The sequence below is a fragment of the Schistocerca cancellata genome, chromosome 5, assembly GCF_023864275.1.
Source record: "Schistocerca cancellata isolate TAMUIC-IGC-003103 chromosome 5, iqSchCanc2.1, whole genome shotgun sequence".
NCBI lineage: Eukaryota > Metazoa > Arthropoda > Insecta > Orthoptera > Acrididae > Schistocerca > Schistocerca cancellata.
Window position 1 is genome coordinate 735431822 of NC_064630.1, and position 17401 is coordinate 735449222.

The 17401-nt window shown below is 39.7% G+C and overlaps 1 protein-coding gene across 2 annotated transcripts in view; it reads left to right on the forward strand.

Moving 5' to 3' along the window:
* Positions 1–17401, forward strand: part of LOC126188268 (ataxin-3-like) — a 146600-nt gene that overhangs the window by 91219 nt on the left and 37980 nt on the right. For both annotated transcript variants that reach the window (XM_049929838.1, XM_049929839.1), the window contains exons 4-5: positions 10354–10508; positions 10606–10940. In XM_049929838.1, the coding sequence (XP_049785795.1) occupies positions 10354–10508; positions 10606–10940 (490 nt within the window). The remainder of the gene's footprint in view (positions 1–10353; positions 10509–10605; positions 10941–17401) is intronic.

The following is a 17401-nucleotide window of genomic DNA, read 5'->3' on the forward strand; positions in this document are numbered from 1 at the left end:
TTAATCCAGTAAAAGAAACTCCAATTGAGAATGATACAAATAAGGTCTTTGGAAAAGTCATTAATAGGTTTTCTGCCAATGGGCTTCCTTTAAACTTAAAAAAAAAAAAAAAAAAACACACAGTACATCCAATTTTCTGCTGCAAAAAGTGCAGTTCCTTCAATAAATATAACACATCAACAGAAGTCAATAGACAGGGTAGAGCATACTAAGTATTTGGGCGTACATACAGATGAGAATCTTAAATGGGAAATTCATATTTTGGATCTTCTAAAGTGACTAGGTTCAGCAACTTTTGCAATCAGAATAACTGCCAATTTTGAGGATTAGGAATAAGTAAGCTAACATACCTTGCATACTTTCTCTCTCTGATGTCATACGGAATAATATTTTGTGGTAACTCAACACTTAGACAAAAAGTATTCACTGCTCAAGAGAAAATGGTTAGAATAATGTTTGGGGTTCATAGCCACACATCTTGAAGGCATCTTTTTAAAAGATTGGGAATTCTTACAACAGCCTCACAGTACATTTACTCACTAATGAAATTTGTTCTCAACAACATGGACCAGATTAAAACAACTGTGACATTCATGATTATAATACCAAAAAAAAGAAAAACTTCTACTATCCTTTACTCAACCTGTCTTTGGCACAGAAAGGGGTAAGAATGTGCTGCTATAAAAAATTTTGATAAATTACCAGGTGAAATAAAATGTCTAATAGACAGCAGTAATAGCTTCAAAAATAAATTGAAATCATATCTCCTTGACAACTGCTTCTATACCATAGATGAATTCTTGAATAGAAATAAATAAATCTATGAATATAGTGTCTGCATGTTGTGCCATTTAAGAGAATGCGATAAATAATAGAAATATTAATCTATTAAAAAATTTTGTTTCATATATGCATTTCTTGTGCACTTGACACATTCCACTTCATAACAGCTATAGTATCATGCAATTGATCAATGGAACATGCAACAAACTAACGAACTTACTACTAACTGACATCTGCACAGACAAATTTTAGCAAAGTTTGGTCAAATTTGCCAAAATTTGGGGGCACAAATCACATCTACAGTGACAAATTATTGACTGTGGGCCATAAACCACTGCAAATCTGGCACAGAACATTTGTGACTCACATGTATGATAAATTTAATGTTTCTTGGCTTTTTGTGCTCAGTGAATCAGAAAATTTTAGTGGTTGCTATGCTTTCAGTGTTCATTGCTGAATTTATTGGAATATGTAGAACCACAAAAGTTTGTGGAAAGGAAGGGTGAAGAAGTACAGAAGCCAATATAAGAAGGCAACTTCTTATAATTCCTTAATAGAGAAAATGGGAGCCGTAGATCCTATGCCAAACAGGGAACATACTTTTATAAAATATCGTTGCAGACTGTGTAACACAGAGTTCAGCAGTCTAATGAGATCAGTTCAATGTGAGGAACTTTACTTGTAATCATGAAATCCGTCTTCAGAACTGTGTATACAATTTTGCAGATGATGACATTAATCTCAAGTAAATTCTTAAAAATGGGTAATAAATAAATAATAATGAGTGTTGTGTGTAATTGTATTTTCCATAGTGCGTGCTTTGACATTACTGTCAAAAGTTTTAAATCTTAATCACTTCTTGTTGTTGCCAGAAATTGTAATGTTACTGACAGCTGCTCATTGAAACTGCTTTTCTCAAACAGGTATTACCCATCCAGAGTGCGAAACTATGGAGTCAGAAGTCTTGGGTTCAGTCAACTCCCTCAATCCTGGTATTTTTATCTGTTACTTATCACTTCTTTCACCTCTGATTACTACACATTTGGGAATCAATGTTAAACTGTAGGTCTCTCTATAACTGGCTTGATAAGTCAGTTGAAAGGTCAGAAGAAAGCAGTGGCTTACCATCTCCAACTGAGTTGTGCCTAGTAAGCACTGTGGTATTCAGACCAATGTTTGGGCTGATGATAGCTTTACCTTCATAATTATATATCCATTCATAAACAATGTCTCATTTTCAGGCTCACAGTATAACTCTTGAAGTAAATCAGCACGACCAAAGGCACGCACGTGACCCCCCCCCCCCCCCACGCACACACACACACACACACACACACACACACACACACACACACACATTGGTGCTATACTTTTGGTGTATGAAATCTGTAAGTATTAATGTGCATGTGATAGGTTCAGCACTTGGAGTAAGTTCTTCATTTGGAAAAGAAAGCAGGCATTTAGTGATAGAATATGAGTATGCAAGACAGCTTAGTTGTACTGGGAACTATCAGTGTATGAAAAAGACCTGTACTGGTGTTGTGCACAGTTTATACTTATCTCCATTTAGCTGTTGGTGGCCTGGGCAGTGTTTCTTGGCCACTAGGAGGTCCAGTTGAAGTGTTTTGGGGGATTGAAGATCCACGCAAAGTATCAAGGGCTGTGAGAGATCCATGCTGAACAGTGAGTTGCTGTTCTTCAATTAAATTAGTTGTAATTGAATGATCAGTGTTATGATAGAGAAAAATTGACCAGTAAAGATGCCTAATACTGCGAAATATTGCTTGAATTAATACTTTCTGTTCTCTCAGCTGCTTCAGATAGTGGTACTGCAAGGAGCTCATCCAGGTTGTCTCCATCTTCTACATAAAAACTGTCGTTGATGTTAGAGTATGACCCTTCACATTGCAGGCACAGTTTCAGGTGGACCAGTCCTGCTCACCTACACCCACACATCTTGGTGTATTGTTGAGCTGCAGCTTCAGTAGGATGTATGCATTGTAGGCCAATGTCACATATTCTTTAAACCTTGGCTAGTTGAGTGTTGTGGAGTGCAGCTTACCATCATAAAAAGCTATCAGTAATTTCTCACCAGCAGCTGATACTTCCTTTGGATGGGCTGAAGGATCAGTGAATGTAGCAATTTAAAATTCAAAATGGGATGTTTTTGAGAGGGACATGAGAAATTTAACCTTCACATGGTTGAGTAATGTGGCCATAGTCACAACCACTTATTGTGTAGAGGAAGCGCATGTACTTGGAAACAATCTTCTCCACACCACTTCCCGGATATCAGAGGAACTGGGAGACATATCTGCCTGGCTTGGAGAAATATACATTGTGGAAGTTTGAAGATCAATAATTATGGCAAGAAGGTCAATATCTTCCCCCACAGTTGTTAATTCTTGTGAGCCAAAGCCAAGGATTGTACCATACACACTAAGAGAGTGTATGCGTCATCAGTTACCTTCATGGAAGTGATTCCACTTTAACCACATTTTGTCATCTGCATGGTCATCAGCATGGCAATTAGTCCATCCTTGTTTTTTGCATTAGATAGAAAATTTACTTCTCAACTTGCTGGTGTCATGGTGGAGCTAAATTGTATCTCCACAAACTGCCGTTTTGTTGACCTCCTAAAGCGATCCAGGGAATTGATAGTCTTCCATCTGTCTGAATCCTCATCGAACAAAAATGCCACATTTTGATTGTACTTACTTCATACGTAATTGATATATGAGTCATAAATTTGCCTGATACTGTACTACATGGATCCAGAGCAGTGGGTGTGGCATTTGACAAAAAATGGGTTGGTTCCCATTACCACATTGAAAACCATGGCTCCTGAGAAGCTTCTTCAGCTTATATCTTGCAAATTTAAGACAGATTGCCAAGGTTGGTAGGTGTAGGCAAGCAGGACTGTTGTGCATGAAACTGCGCCAGCAATTTGAAAGGTTGTGCTTCAATATTAAGGACTATTTCAATTTTTCTCTGTCATAGTATTAATCATTCAATTACAATTTATTCAGTTGGAGAATAGCAACCCTGTTCAGCCTGGACCTTTCTGATAATTTGCCTAGATCTTCCACTGCCCAAAACCCTTCACCTTTATCTGCTAGTACCCAATAAACATTGTCTGGACCACCAGAAAGCAAGCGGAGATGAGTAAAAAAAACTGTGCAGTTGACATCAGTACAAGTATTTGTTCATACGTTGATAGTTCACTGTACAACTTATAATTTTCGTATCCATATTCTGTCATTAAATGCCATCTTCCTTTTCCAGCTGGAGAACCTACTCGAACTGATGACTGTCGTGTGCTCGACATTCACTTGTTTCATGACACATGTATATTACTACAAACAGATTTCATTTTCACCTTTCTATTCAGTATTATGTACCTAATACATAGTAAATATAATTTGTCTACATTTTTATCAAATGCTCTTTCCCACCAATTAATTCAATAAAGCTCTTTTCAAGGAAAATACACCTGACAGTATAGTACTGATGAGAGATAGGCAGGTGGGAGGGCTCAGGAGGTATTTTTCATCATTTTTGCTTTGTTCCCTCCTTACTTACAAGAAAACTGGATATTACAGACATCTCTTCTAGGTAATTTAATCCACTTTCAGGTGGTATAATGGTTTTCATTGCTGGTGTGTACACTACTGGCCATTAAAATTGCTACACCAAGAAGAAATGCAGATGATAAATGGGTATTCATTGGACAAATATTTTATACTAGAACTGACATGTGATTACATTTTCACGCAATTTTGGTGCATAGATCCTGAGAAATCAGTACCCAGAACAACCACCTTTGGCCATAGTAATGGCCTTGATACGCCTGGGCATTGTGTCAAACAGAGCTTGGATGGCGCGTACAGGTACAGTTGCCCATGCAGCTTCAACACAATACCACAGTTCATCAAGAGTAGTGACTGGCGTATTGTGACGAGCCAGTTGCTCGGCCACCATTGACCAGACGTTTTCAATTGGTGAGAGATCTGGAGAATGCGCTGGCCAGGGCAGCAGTCGAACATTTTCTGTATCTAGAAAGGCCCATACAGGACCTGCAACATGCGGTCGTCCATTATCCTGCCGAAATGTAGGGTTTTGCAGGGATCGAATGAAGGGTAGAGCCACGGGTCGTAACACATCTGAAATGTAACGTCCACTGTTCAAAGTGCCGTCAATGCAAACAAGAGGTGACCGAGACGTGTAACAAATGGCACCCCATACCATCATGCCGGGTGATACGCCAGTATGGCAATAACGAATACACGCTTCCAATGTGCATTCACTGTGATGTCGCCAAACACGGATGCGACTATCATGATGCTGTAAACAGAACCTGGATTCATCCGAAAAAAATGACGTTTTGCCATTCGTGCACCCAGGTTTGTCGTTGAGTACACCATCGCAGGCGCTCCTGTCTTTGATGCAGCATCAAGGGTAACCGCAGCCATGGTCCCCGAGCTGATAGCTCATGCTGCTGCAAACGTCGTCGAACTGTTTGTGCAGATGGTTGTTGTCTTGCAAACGTCCCAATCTGTTGACTCAGGAATCGATACGTGGCAGCACGATCTGTTACAGCCTTGCAGATAAGATGCCTGTCATCTCGACTGCTAGTGATACGAGGCCCTTGGGATCCAGCACGGCGTTCCGTATTATCCTCCTGAACCCACTGATTACATATTCTGCTAACAGTCATTGGATCTTGACCAACGCGAGCAGCAGTGCTGCGATATGGTAAACCGCAATCGTGATAAAGCTACAATCCGACCCTTATCAAAGTCGGAAACCTGATAGTACGCATTTCTCCTCCTCACACGAGGCATCACAACAACGTTTCACCAGGCAACGCTGGTCAACTGCTGTTTGTGTATGAGAAATTGGTTGTAAACTTTCCTCATGTCAGCACGTTGTAGGTGTTGCCTCCGGTGCCAACGTTGTGTGAATGCTCTTAAAAGCTAATCATTTGCGTATCACAGCACCTTCTTCCTGTCGGTTAAATTTTGCGTCTGTAGCACGTCATCTTCGTGGTGTAGCAATTTTAATGACCAGTAGTGTATATTTTCCGAGTTGTGTTGGGTGGAATGGGCATTTTTTTATGTTTCTGCAGCTGGGCCAAAAAGTCGCTGTTTTTCAGTGTGCTTTGGCACCAATTATGCGTGTGAGAAAATCAACCTAATTAGTGTATTTTTTGGGAAATTTTGTCTACTTTAATATTGTACAGAGTAGTCAACTTCGAAAAGTGCATACTTTTCGAGATAACAAGTGAAAAACTGAAAAAGTACAAAAATTTTGAGTAAACATTAAATTCCAATTAAGCACCCCAAAAAACGTACAGAACTGTTCAGAAAAAACTTCTAAGATTTTGTTACGAAAATGGCTGTTTTTGACACCAGTTGACTGTACTGTGCTCTGCCAGAAAATTAAGAATATTGTTCAGTGCCTTAAAAGTAAAAACTCTCACATACTTGATCGTATCTTTTCTAAATTACTAAAATCCTGTTTCCATATATGCAATGTACTCAGTCTCGTAGGCAGTACAACACTATCATAGGATATATTTCAAAGCAGGCTGAAATACTTTAGTCAGGCTCCATTATACAAAAGGTAGCAAGACATATATTATTACCAACCAGTCTCACGTCATACCTCCTTCTCAAAGATAGTAGAAAACATCATATATACAAGATCTATAATACACATTTCCTAAAATACAATATGTTGAGTCGATTGTATAAATATCACTGAATGGAGATCAAATGTGCTCTCAGTTTAGAAAATGAATCCAGTTCATGAAATTGCTGTTGTATAACACTAAATTGTGACCAACTGAATGAGATCAAATGTTGATCTGAGTTATCACAAGACACACTTGGCAGTGATGCTACATCAGCTCTCAACACGAGTATTGCACTTCAACCACAGATTATTAATTGTACATTGTAGGTACACAGGATTTATTACCGAGTTTTTAGTTTTGTAAAGATAGAAGGAAATAAGCAGGTGCAATCCAAACTATTACAAGGAACTGTTCCACAGCTGAAAAGTCTAGTAGTAGTCAAATATTCATAAAGCAAATGAAAAGAAACAATACAGTTCACAGTGCTTAAGATCCTTAAACTCGGAATTATGCCCACCACAGTGGCCCAGAGTGCAAGGAAAACAGCATGTGGTGTTTTCAGGCAGTGTAATTTCAAAACAGTGTGGTCTCATAATTATCATTATAACCAGTGTCGTAGAGAATACATCATTCAGCAGCAGACAATTCACAGGCATCTGTTGTTGGCTGTTAGCTGGTGCAGCTGAGTTGACTGCTGACACAAACTGTAGACAACAGTGATGTCATGTCAAGGTTTCAGAAGTTTGCTGAACATGCTGAAAACATACATATTATGGGTTGTTAAATTTATCCAGATTTCTTTGTGGCCAAAGTTTCAGTAATTCACAGCTTTAAATCCATTGTTACTCAACAGTAAAGAAATAGTCAATGAGGAGAGCAGTGAATGTGTATATTTGAATGTTCTGCTTGGGCAGAGCACCCAAACTTAAGGTTGGATTGAGCACCACAGTAATTTACTGGTCATGGTCCTTTTGTAGGTATACAACCTAGCCTACATTAGACCTTTGCACAGACTTCTTAATCTAGATATTTGGAGACCTACAGTTTAAGGGGAATTCCAAATCTTGATGCATTACGACCTTTTGCACAATAACAAGAATTGGCAGAAGTTAAGTGAAAAATAAAATCTTTGGACTGGCTGGGTTAAATTCTCAGACATTCGGAACAATATTTCATCATGTAACCATCGAACCCCTAGGACAGCATCATGTCCAAATTGACCAGTAGACATAACTAGCCTTTTATTTCCATTCATTAAAGTGTGGGCAGTTAGCGTAGCAATTTAAGTACATGTTCAGAATTATGGAATTTGTTGCTATTGGAGCCTATCCCCTTTCCTGCTCTGCCACTGTGTGTCTGTGATGTGTCTTTAAACTTTTTCTCATTAACTATGAGCAATCTCAAATAATTCTCAGAGGAGGAATGATTATCTACTTTCATTATTTAAATATCTGATATTCTCTTTAACTTCACCTTAAAGATATATCATTTTCAACTTAAGCTGTGGATGTGGATTGACCCATGAAATTTTGCTAGTCAAAGTTGCACTCGATTGGAGCCAAATAATTTGCAATTAACGTCTATATAATATGGAAGTCTTGAGTGCTGCTTGATCCAAGATCATTTTTCATTCAAGATCAACTGTTTTATACAACTGGCCCATAGTCGTTCCCTTGATTTGGAATTCAGAAGGGTCTCTCCACAGAACATGCCATTTTTCAGCACACTAATCAGCTTACTCCAAATTTAAATGATGAAATATTGCCAACTGGTGTTTCCTGTAATTTATCAAATGCATTTGAGTGTGTAGTCCTCACTGGTCTCCTGTAGAAACAAAAATAATACGATCTTTGAGATCTTGCTAGTAACTGGTTTCAATCCTCTCTAACTTAAAGGTTGTATAATGTCATATGAAGGAATACAGGAAGTGTATACAACAAAAGAGCGCCTTCAGAATGGAAAATAATTATTACAGGCATACCATAGGGATTGATATTTAGTCTGCTGTTGTTTTAGTTAAATGTAAATGGTTTGTCATCATATATCCAAAAAGCTGATAATGCAAATATTATAATCTAGGTGGAGGGAGAAAATTCAGAACTTGAAAATGTAAATATTTTGTAAATTAATAACTGGTTCTCCACAAATGGACTGTACTGAATTTAGATAAAATAATTCTAATACTCAGGCACTGGAATGTCCAGTTTGGAATAACAGATAGCTGTCTGCCAACGTACTCGCCAGTCTTTCTTCCACCCGAAACCCCCCCCCCCCCCCCCGCCCTGTGGCAACGCATCCAACAATCTTTTCCCCTGTCTGCTCCTCTCCTTTTCTGCCCACCCCTCCCACAGCCTCCTGGCACTGCATTTTGCAGCCTTGTCCTGCTGCCTTCTATCCCTGCATCCACTGATGCTCTGCCAGACAATGCTCTACTCTCCCCCACCTGTATCTGGCTATTCCTTCCCCTTCCCTGCCCCACTCCAAATTAATGCTTTTGATCAGCACGATAATTGCAGAGTGGCCAGAGATAGAAGCTTGTGTGTGTGGTCGAAAGCACAGTGTGTAACTGTCTTTTTGTTGTGCCTGTCCACAACTCAGCGTGTCATCTTCATTGTGAATAGCAGTCTATTCTTTTCATAATTGCCTTTAGATGTTCAAATTGAACAACGAAAAATCCAGAATGGGATGTAACAATATTATGAAAAGGATAGTTGCTACTCACCTTATGGCAGAGATACTGAGTCGCAGATAGGCACAACAAAAAGAGTGTCACAAAATAAGCTTTCAGCCAATGAGGCTTTTGTCAAAAACAGACAACAGGCCTGTCATCTATTTTTGACGAAAGCCTCATTGGCTGAAAGCTTATTTTGTGACAGTCTTTTTGTTGTGCCTCTCTGTGACTCGGCATCTCTGCTATATGGTGAGTAGCAACTATCCTTGTCATAATATTTTTAGAAGTTTACATTGATAACTACCTCAACAGGAAGTTGCATGTTACATACTTGTTAAGTGTCTATGCTTTACATTGCAGATATCAGATTTTGGAGATGAAAATGAAGGAAGTTGGCGTTCCCTATCTCCATTCACATGTGTCACATAGTAGCGTATTCTGATCTAACTTGTCACTGAGAAAAGAAGTGTTTGTTAAACAGAAGTATGTGGTAGGATAATATGTGAAATCCACTCTGCAACCTCTTGTAAAGAGCGCTTTAAACAGTGGGGTCTGTTGGCAACAGTATATTTGCACCCGTATGCTGTCGGCAATCAATTTTGGTTAGAAAACAATAGAACCATTCATAAAAGAAGTGACATTATCCTTCATTCAGCCTTAGCATGGCATGAAAAGCCATACATCTCTTTCATCATGTACTCAGTGGCATAAAGAACTTAATAAAATGAACTACAAACACAAACGTCTTGATAAGTTCAATACCACAGAAGAATATCTTATTGTGTAATAATATAGAAACGCTTATATGAAAAAAGGGCAGGTGGTAGTGTAACTCAAGACAGTCATCCAAAATGTCAACATTTGCTATATTTTCCTTGAGAAAGTATGTGTAAAATTGGCTCATTCCAAATCATTTGAAGAGATGTCAATTATGATCTGTGGCACATGCAAATAATAATTAATTTCCAGAATTGTGAATGGATGTGGGCAAGCTTTTCTGTGGTTTCCTTTCAACTCATTATTTTGGAAGTGAAATTTTAACATTTAAATATCACAAGCATAAATTCCCATTCTTGCAGTTCCTAATTTTGGTAGTAACTACCTGTACTTGTCACCCTTTAGCAATTCTATTTGACTCTAATATAAATTTGGAAAAGTTGTAATTAATGTAAAAGAAGATATTAATTTTTGGTATCTTTATGAGCAGTTTTCTCAATGTCTAAAGGTTACTGAACCTTTCACATGATATTTTTGTTTATAGTGAAATGAATGCATTCATTTGCAACTATCGTGACCACTGGTTTACAATTCGCCGATTGGGCCAGCAGTGGTTCAATTTGAACTCATTACTTAGTGGACCTGAACTGATTAGTGACACGTATTTAGCCATGTTCCTAGCACAGCTGCAGCAAGAAGGTAGACTATTTCTTCTTTTAAATTCATGTGGTTATATAAGCAATTTTTTAAAAATTTGTCAGTGTAGTATGACAAAATGGTTTCATTTTTTCTGTAGGTTATTCTATTTTTGTTGTGTTTGGGGATCTTCCCGAGTCAGAAGCTGACAATTTGTTGCACCTTGCCCCTGCCGTACAGCACGAGAAGCCTCGCCTGCTTGCCACAATTGTGCGCAAAGTTGTTCCTGTAAGTGCTCAAGATTCTGAAGAGGACCAGGACCTACAGAGAGCTGTGAGGCTGAGTCTGACTGACAATAATCCACCAAGAGTGACACATATACCAATAGAAATTGAACGCAGTCAGAGTACTGACGATACAGAGTTACAAGCAGCTCTCAGACTTAGTTTGCAAGATGAGAGTTCATCACGCGTCACCCCAGCTAATGAGGAAGAAGTAAGTGTGTGATAGTGGATTTCTACACGTGTGCTTATCTTTCTGTAACACAATACCTAAGAATATGCTAAAAGAAATTTATGTTATGGAGTTGGTACTGCAGCATGAACAATTTAAGGTAATGAAATGTGTTTACATACATTGATGGAAAATGCGGGATAGAATATATGTATGCATATCACTAATTGAAAAGTAGAAGGTGCACTCAGCATTAGAGAGGTATGTAGATGTGACAATGCCTTAATTTTTGCTTGGGCAAAGTCTTCCATCAGGTTAAGAAACACACTCTCAACTTTTTAAAATTTTCCTCATGGCCTTGCTATTGAACACTGCCTTTCCCAACACCAAACTGACCTCAGACTTACAAACCCCTTCCTAGTAACCATGACTAACTATATCATCACCCACAAGTACTTCTCCCTTGAAGGTATTGCCTACAAACAAATCCATGGTACAGCAATGGGAACCAACATAGCACCATCTTATGCCAACCTATTCCTGATCCATCTAGAGGAAACCTTGCTAATAATCCACAATCCCAAATTCCTTGTCTGGTTCAGATTCATTGACGATTTCTTCATGATTTCGACCGATGGTGAGGGCACCCTATCCACATTCATTCAGAAGCTCAACACCTTCTCCCCTATTTGCATCACCTGATCCTTCTCAACCCTTTAAGCCACCTGCCTCGATGTTGACTACCATCTCAGGTATGACTACATCAGTACCTCTGTCCATATCAAACCTATCAACCACTAATAATACCTCCACCTTGATAGCTGCCACCTATTCCTTCCATCCAGCCTAGGCACCAAGTTTATCACATCTGTAGTGACGAGCAGTACCTCTACAAATATGCCGAGGGTCTCACAGAGTCATTCACAGTCCAAATTTACCCTCTCAACCTTGTCCGAAAACAAATTTCCCATGCCTTGTCTCTCTCCAGTCACCTATTACCTCCATGCACACCTCCACATACATCTATCACATCCCCACTGTCTTGTCACAAAGGAAAACTCCTTTTGTGACTCAGCACCATCTAGGACTGAGGAAACTGTATCACGTTCTCTGCCAGGGTTTTGACTACCTACAGTGTCTAGTATCTTACTTTCTCCCCCCTTTCTCTACTTATCTTCTCTGCTTTCTCCCCCCCCCTCCCTTCCGCCCCTCTCACCCAGACCCTCTCCCCATCACATCCCTGTATGCTTCCACTGGTGGCAGCACAGTATCTCCCTCTACACTTACACAGTTCTCTTCCCCTCCCCCTCCCCCTCTCCCTGTCTGACACCACCTCCTGACCTCCTCCCCTGACCCCCACCACACTTGCCCTCACCCCCACCAGATTGCACTCAGTGTGTGTGTGTGTGTGTGTGTGTGTGTGTGTGTGTGTGTGTGTGTTTCTATTTCAGAAATCTTAAATATGTAGCAGTCTTGTCTTCTTCATTGGGTCTATCTGTGACTCAGTGCCTCATCTGTGTGAAAAGCAGCAATCTATCCCCATATTGCTATTATCCGTTGTGGACTTTTCATTGTTTGACACTCAGCTTTTTCACATACATATGCAGAGCTCTGCTTGCTACTGACACTACTGCCTGACTGGGCAGGAAGAGATCATTTCTAGGGCTGACAATGAGGAAATTTAGAGGGTGTGGAGCAAGGAGGAAGAAGACAGGGGAAGTGGTAGGAGAAATCTTGTTAAGTGTATGTGTTTGTGTGCAGGGGCAGGTTATTGTCAGTGAGGAGCAACATTGAGAGAGAAAAAGAGATATTACAAATGGAAAGTAGAGAACTCGGAGTACATGAAAAAGTAGTGATGAGAAAGGTTCTGTTGATTAAGGTAGAGTGGACTAGGAAGGTAACAAATGGAGTGACCGACATGGGACAGAAGAGTGGAATGCTGTGTAAATAAGAGGATAAGGCAATTGGAAGACAGTCACTAGCAGAAATTAAGGCCGGGGGGGGGGGGGGGGGGTTGCAGAAATAAAAACTATGTTGCAGAGTGAAGTTCTATGTGAACTACTGAGAACAGGTGATTTTGAGAAGAATCTAAATGGAATTGATGTTGAAACAGCCATTGATTTCAGTGACATGTTTCTGAGCATGATAAGAAACTTGGTCTAGCTAACATAGGGCCACAGTTCCAGTGACCTTCATCCAAGTGGATAACTTTGTCATGGCCATATCACATGGAATGCTTTGCAAAGGTTACAGTGAAGGACATGTCTTCCACATGTTTTCTCCTTTAACGGGGTATTAAATGCCAGTAGGGATTAAAAATAAACGGTAGAGGGCAGATCTTTGGGTCTTCCGCAGGGATCAGCCACATGAGGCAGGGGCTAGGAGCAGGCTATGCTTAGCTGCAGAGAAGGATATTGTGTAGGTTCAGTGGTAATGGAATACTGCATAAGGGAAGGTGAGTAGAATTGTGGCGGAGGATATTCCATTTTTCAGTGTACGATGAGGGCTAATTGAAGCTTTGATGGAGAATATGATTTATTGGTTCCAGTTCTGGATGATACTGAATGAAGACTCTTGTGCTTTTTTGTGGTTCTAAAAGTCATGGGAGATCTCTATCCAGACGAGTAAAAAGTTGTTGGAGGAAGGGGAGGGGTTAGTTTCTATCTGCAAAGGCCTCAGCCAAATTTTCAACAAACTGGCGCAGGGGCAGTTTGTTATTCCAGATGCAACTTTCCCAGGCAGCTAGGTCATGTGGGAGGGCCTTAGGGTGTGGAAAGGGTACTGGCTGTTGAAGTGTATGCATCGTTGATAGTGTTGGTATCAACAAAGGTTCTCCTGAAGCATTAGTGAAGGTGACTTGCTGACATGTTAAATGGATGAGGAAGAAAGTGTTCAATTTCTGGAGGAATTAGTGCACCGTACACGTTCATCATGTTCTTCCCTTTCACGAATTACATTCCTCCCTGTTCCTAACTACCCACAACAACTAAAACAACTAAAACTGCAAAACTGCTATTTCAGGCAGCAGTGACGGGATGGTCCCCCCTCCCCCCCTCCACACACACACACACCCACACACACACACACACACACACACACACACACACACACACGCGCTTAGAATCTTTTCTTTGTGCCCTTCAGTTGCTGAGTGCTTTCTTTGGTCATCCCCCATATGCATAGAATGTATATACTAATCTTCTTTAACTAATAATGGTTGATATTTGTCATTATAGCAGATTGTAATAAATATGTTCATCATTTTCTTTTGCAGTTACTGTATTCACAATTTTTATTGTTGGCAAATATGTAAAAATATTGGATGTTCCATAAAGGGATGGCTCAGAACTATAGATGCCTTAAAAAAAATATTGCTGTCACATCTGTTAGGGATATGTCAGTGTAAGAGAAGTACTGAAGGGTGTACAGGAAGTGGTGAGGTGCTGCCATCATGAAGAAGAGACGGACAGTTTGCGGTAATAGAAAGAAAAAGGTTCGCCACCATTTCGTATTACATTCAGGTGATTCGATATTTGTGATACAACTAGCAAAGAAAAACGGAAAATGCAGTTAATGAGTAACAAAATGACTAAAGAGAGCTGCTTCAAGCCTACAGCTTTGGAAATACATATCAGCACCCAAGTGACATTTGTGAATGGCAGAAAAGTTAACAAGCTGGAAATTTATTGGCTGCAGCAGTTAATGAATGTACTGTGAAGAGCCTTATGATTAAATATATTTTTGAGAAAAGTTCTCACTTCAGAGAAATAAATTTGCAAAAGTGTGATAGAAGAAGAGCACCAAACACCAGCTGGATCTGTACAACAGCTTTATCCAGACAGGACTGCAATTACAAAAGGAAAGGAGGATCTTCTGGATATGTAACAATATGTACCTCCAATACACCATGATTCTTTTTACAAAGCTGAAGGTAGAAAAATAACACATATTAGCTCTATGTTGACCATGACAGTGGATCTGGCTAAATGGTTTTTGTTTCTAGTAAAGTGGTTTTTAACTAACCTGCTACTGGGAATTTGATTCAAGATGTTTTGTTTGGCAAGAAATTCCTAGGTTTTTTAACATTTATAAAAAATATTTTCAGTAGTAGTATTTTTTAAGAACTCGTCAAACACTCATAATGAATTTAAGCATGCAATAAAAAATGACATTTTTGTTATCTCTTGTGCCGATTTTTCTGTAAGTCTGAGATATTGGAGCTAAACGTTTTATTTCCGTATAGGGTAAATGGGAATTACGTACCAACCAGTAAACTCTCGATTCTTTAAAGAATCCAACTCCAATGTTAAAAGAGCTTCAGATGTCTTATTACAAATGAGTTAGTGTGTTAAATATTTGCTTTAAGCGCGTAAGTGAGAAAAAAATTTAGGAAAGGTTTGAAACTACGCTTAAAGTTTGTTAGAAGTCGCTAAGTGCTCTTGTTATGGAAACACTGGATGAACATAAACTGCATAATTTGTGCTGCATTTTAAGCAAAAACTAGTTTATCATGCATTTTGGTGTTTGACATTATATCTCCTGAACTGTGTGTCATGCAATGATATAATCTTGCAGGTACATTCACTGATATATGTACAGGGTGTTTCAAAAATGACCGGTATATTTGAAACGGCAATAAAAACTAAACGAGCAGCGATAGAAATACACCGTTTGTTGCAATATGCTTGGGACAACAGTACATTTTCAGGCAGACAAACTTTCGAAATTACAGTAGTTACAATTTTCAACAACAGATGGCGCTGCAAGTGATGTGAAAGATATAGAAGACAACGCAGTCTGTGGGTGCGCCATTCTGTACGTCGTCTTTCTGCTGTAAGCGTGTGCTGTTCACAACGTGCACGTGTGCTGTAGACAACATGGTTTATTCCTTAGAACAGAGGATTTTTATGGTGTTGGAATTCCACCGCCTGGAACACAGTGTTGTTGCAACAAGACGCCGTGTTGCAGCTGCAGTCCAAATGACGCCAACGTCCACGTATAGTCTCATGCGCCAGAGTTTACACCTCTATCCGTACAAAATTCAAACGCGGCAACCCCTCAGCGCCGCTACCATTGCTGCACGAGAGACATTCGCTAACGATATAGTGCACAGGATTGATGACGGCGATATGCATGTGGGCAGCATTTGGTTTACTGACGAAGCTTATTTTTACCTGGACGGCTTCGTCAATAAACAGAACTGGCGCATATGGGGAACTGAAAAGCCCCATGTTGCAGTCCCATCGTCCCTGCATCCTCAAAAAGTACTGGTCTGGGACGCCATTTCTTCCAAAGGAATCATTGGCCCATTTTTCAGATCCGAAACAATTACTGCATCACGCTATCTGGACATTCTTTGTGAATTTGTGGTGGTACAAACTGCCTTAGACGACACTGCGAACACCTTGTGGTTTATGCAAGATGGTGCCCGGCCACATCGCACGGCCGACGTCTTTAATTTCCTGAATGAATATTTCAATGATTGTGTGATTGCTTTGGGCTATCCGAAACATACAGGAGGCAGCGTGGATTGGCCTCCCTATTCACCAGACGTGAACCCCTGTGACTTCTTTCTGTGGTGACACGTGAAAGACCAGGTGTACTGCCAGAATCCAGAAACAATTGAACAGCTGAAGCAGTACATCTCATCTGCATGTGAAGCCATTCCGCCAGACACGTTGTCAAAGGTTTCGGGTAATTTCATTCAGAGACTACGCCATATTATTGCTACGCATGGTGGATATGTGGAAAATATCGTACTATAGAGTTTCCCAGACCGCAGCGCCATCTGTTGTTGAAAATTGTAACTACAGTAATTTCGAAAGTTTGTCTGCCTGAAAATGTACTGTTGTCCCAAGCATATTGTAACAAACGGTGTATTTCTATCGCTGCTCGTTTAGTTCTTATTGCCGTTTCAAATATACTGGTCATTTTTGAAACACCCTGTATATAGGTACTGTCTGCAACGTGTATTGCAAATAGACTTAATAACAAAGAAGTAACAAATTAAAACGTCGTGTCTGATGTTGAAGTCTTACTGCATGCTGTTTTAAGCAATAGCTAGTTCTTCACTTACCTAAATCTTTGACATCATGTCTCCTGAACTCCCTGAATCATACAATGATGCAATTTTACAGGTACATTCAGTGATACATGTGTATACTGTCTGCACATTGTGCTACCAACAATGTTAGTAGTAAAGATGGCACTGAGTCACCCGAATTTGATTGTCGCAATTTTCATTACAGGCAGCAGATTGAATATTTAGTCGGTTCTGTTTACTGGAGGCACACTTGAGCCCTATCTCTCAGAGACGATATTATGTACTCCTTTAGTGAGTAATAAATAGGTCTGCTGAATGCTTACACAAACAAAGAAGTAAAACAGATCTCTGAGGGTGTAGCTAATGTATAAAGTAGATGCAAAGGACATGGGGACAACAATATGCTTTTGTGGAATTTCTAGTTCAATTTAAATTGCACACTTGGTGTTTCTTCCTTTGC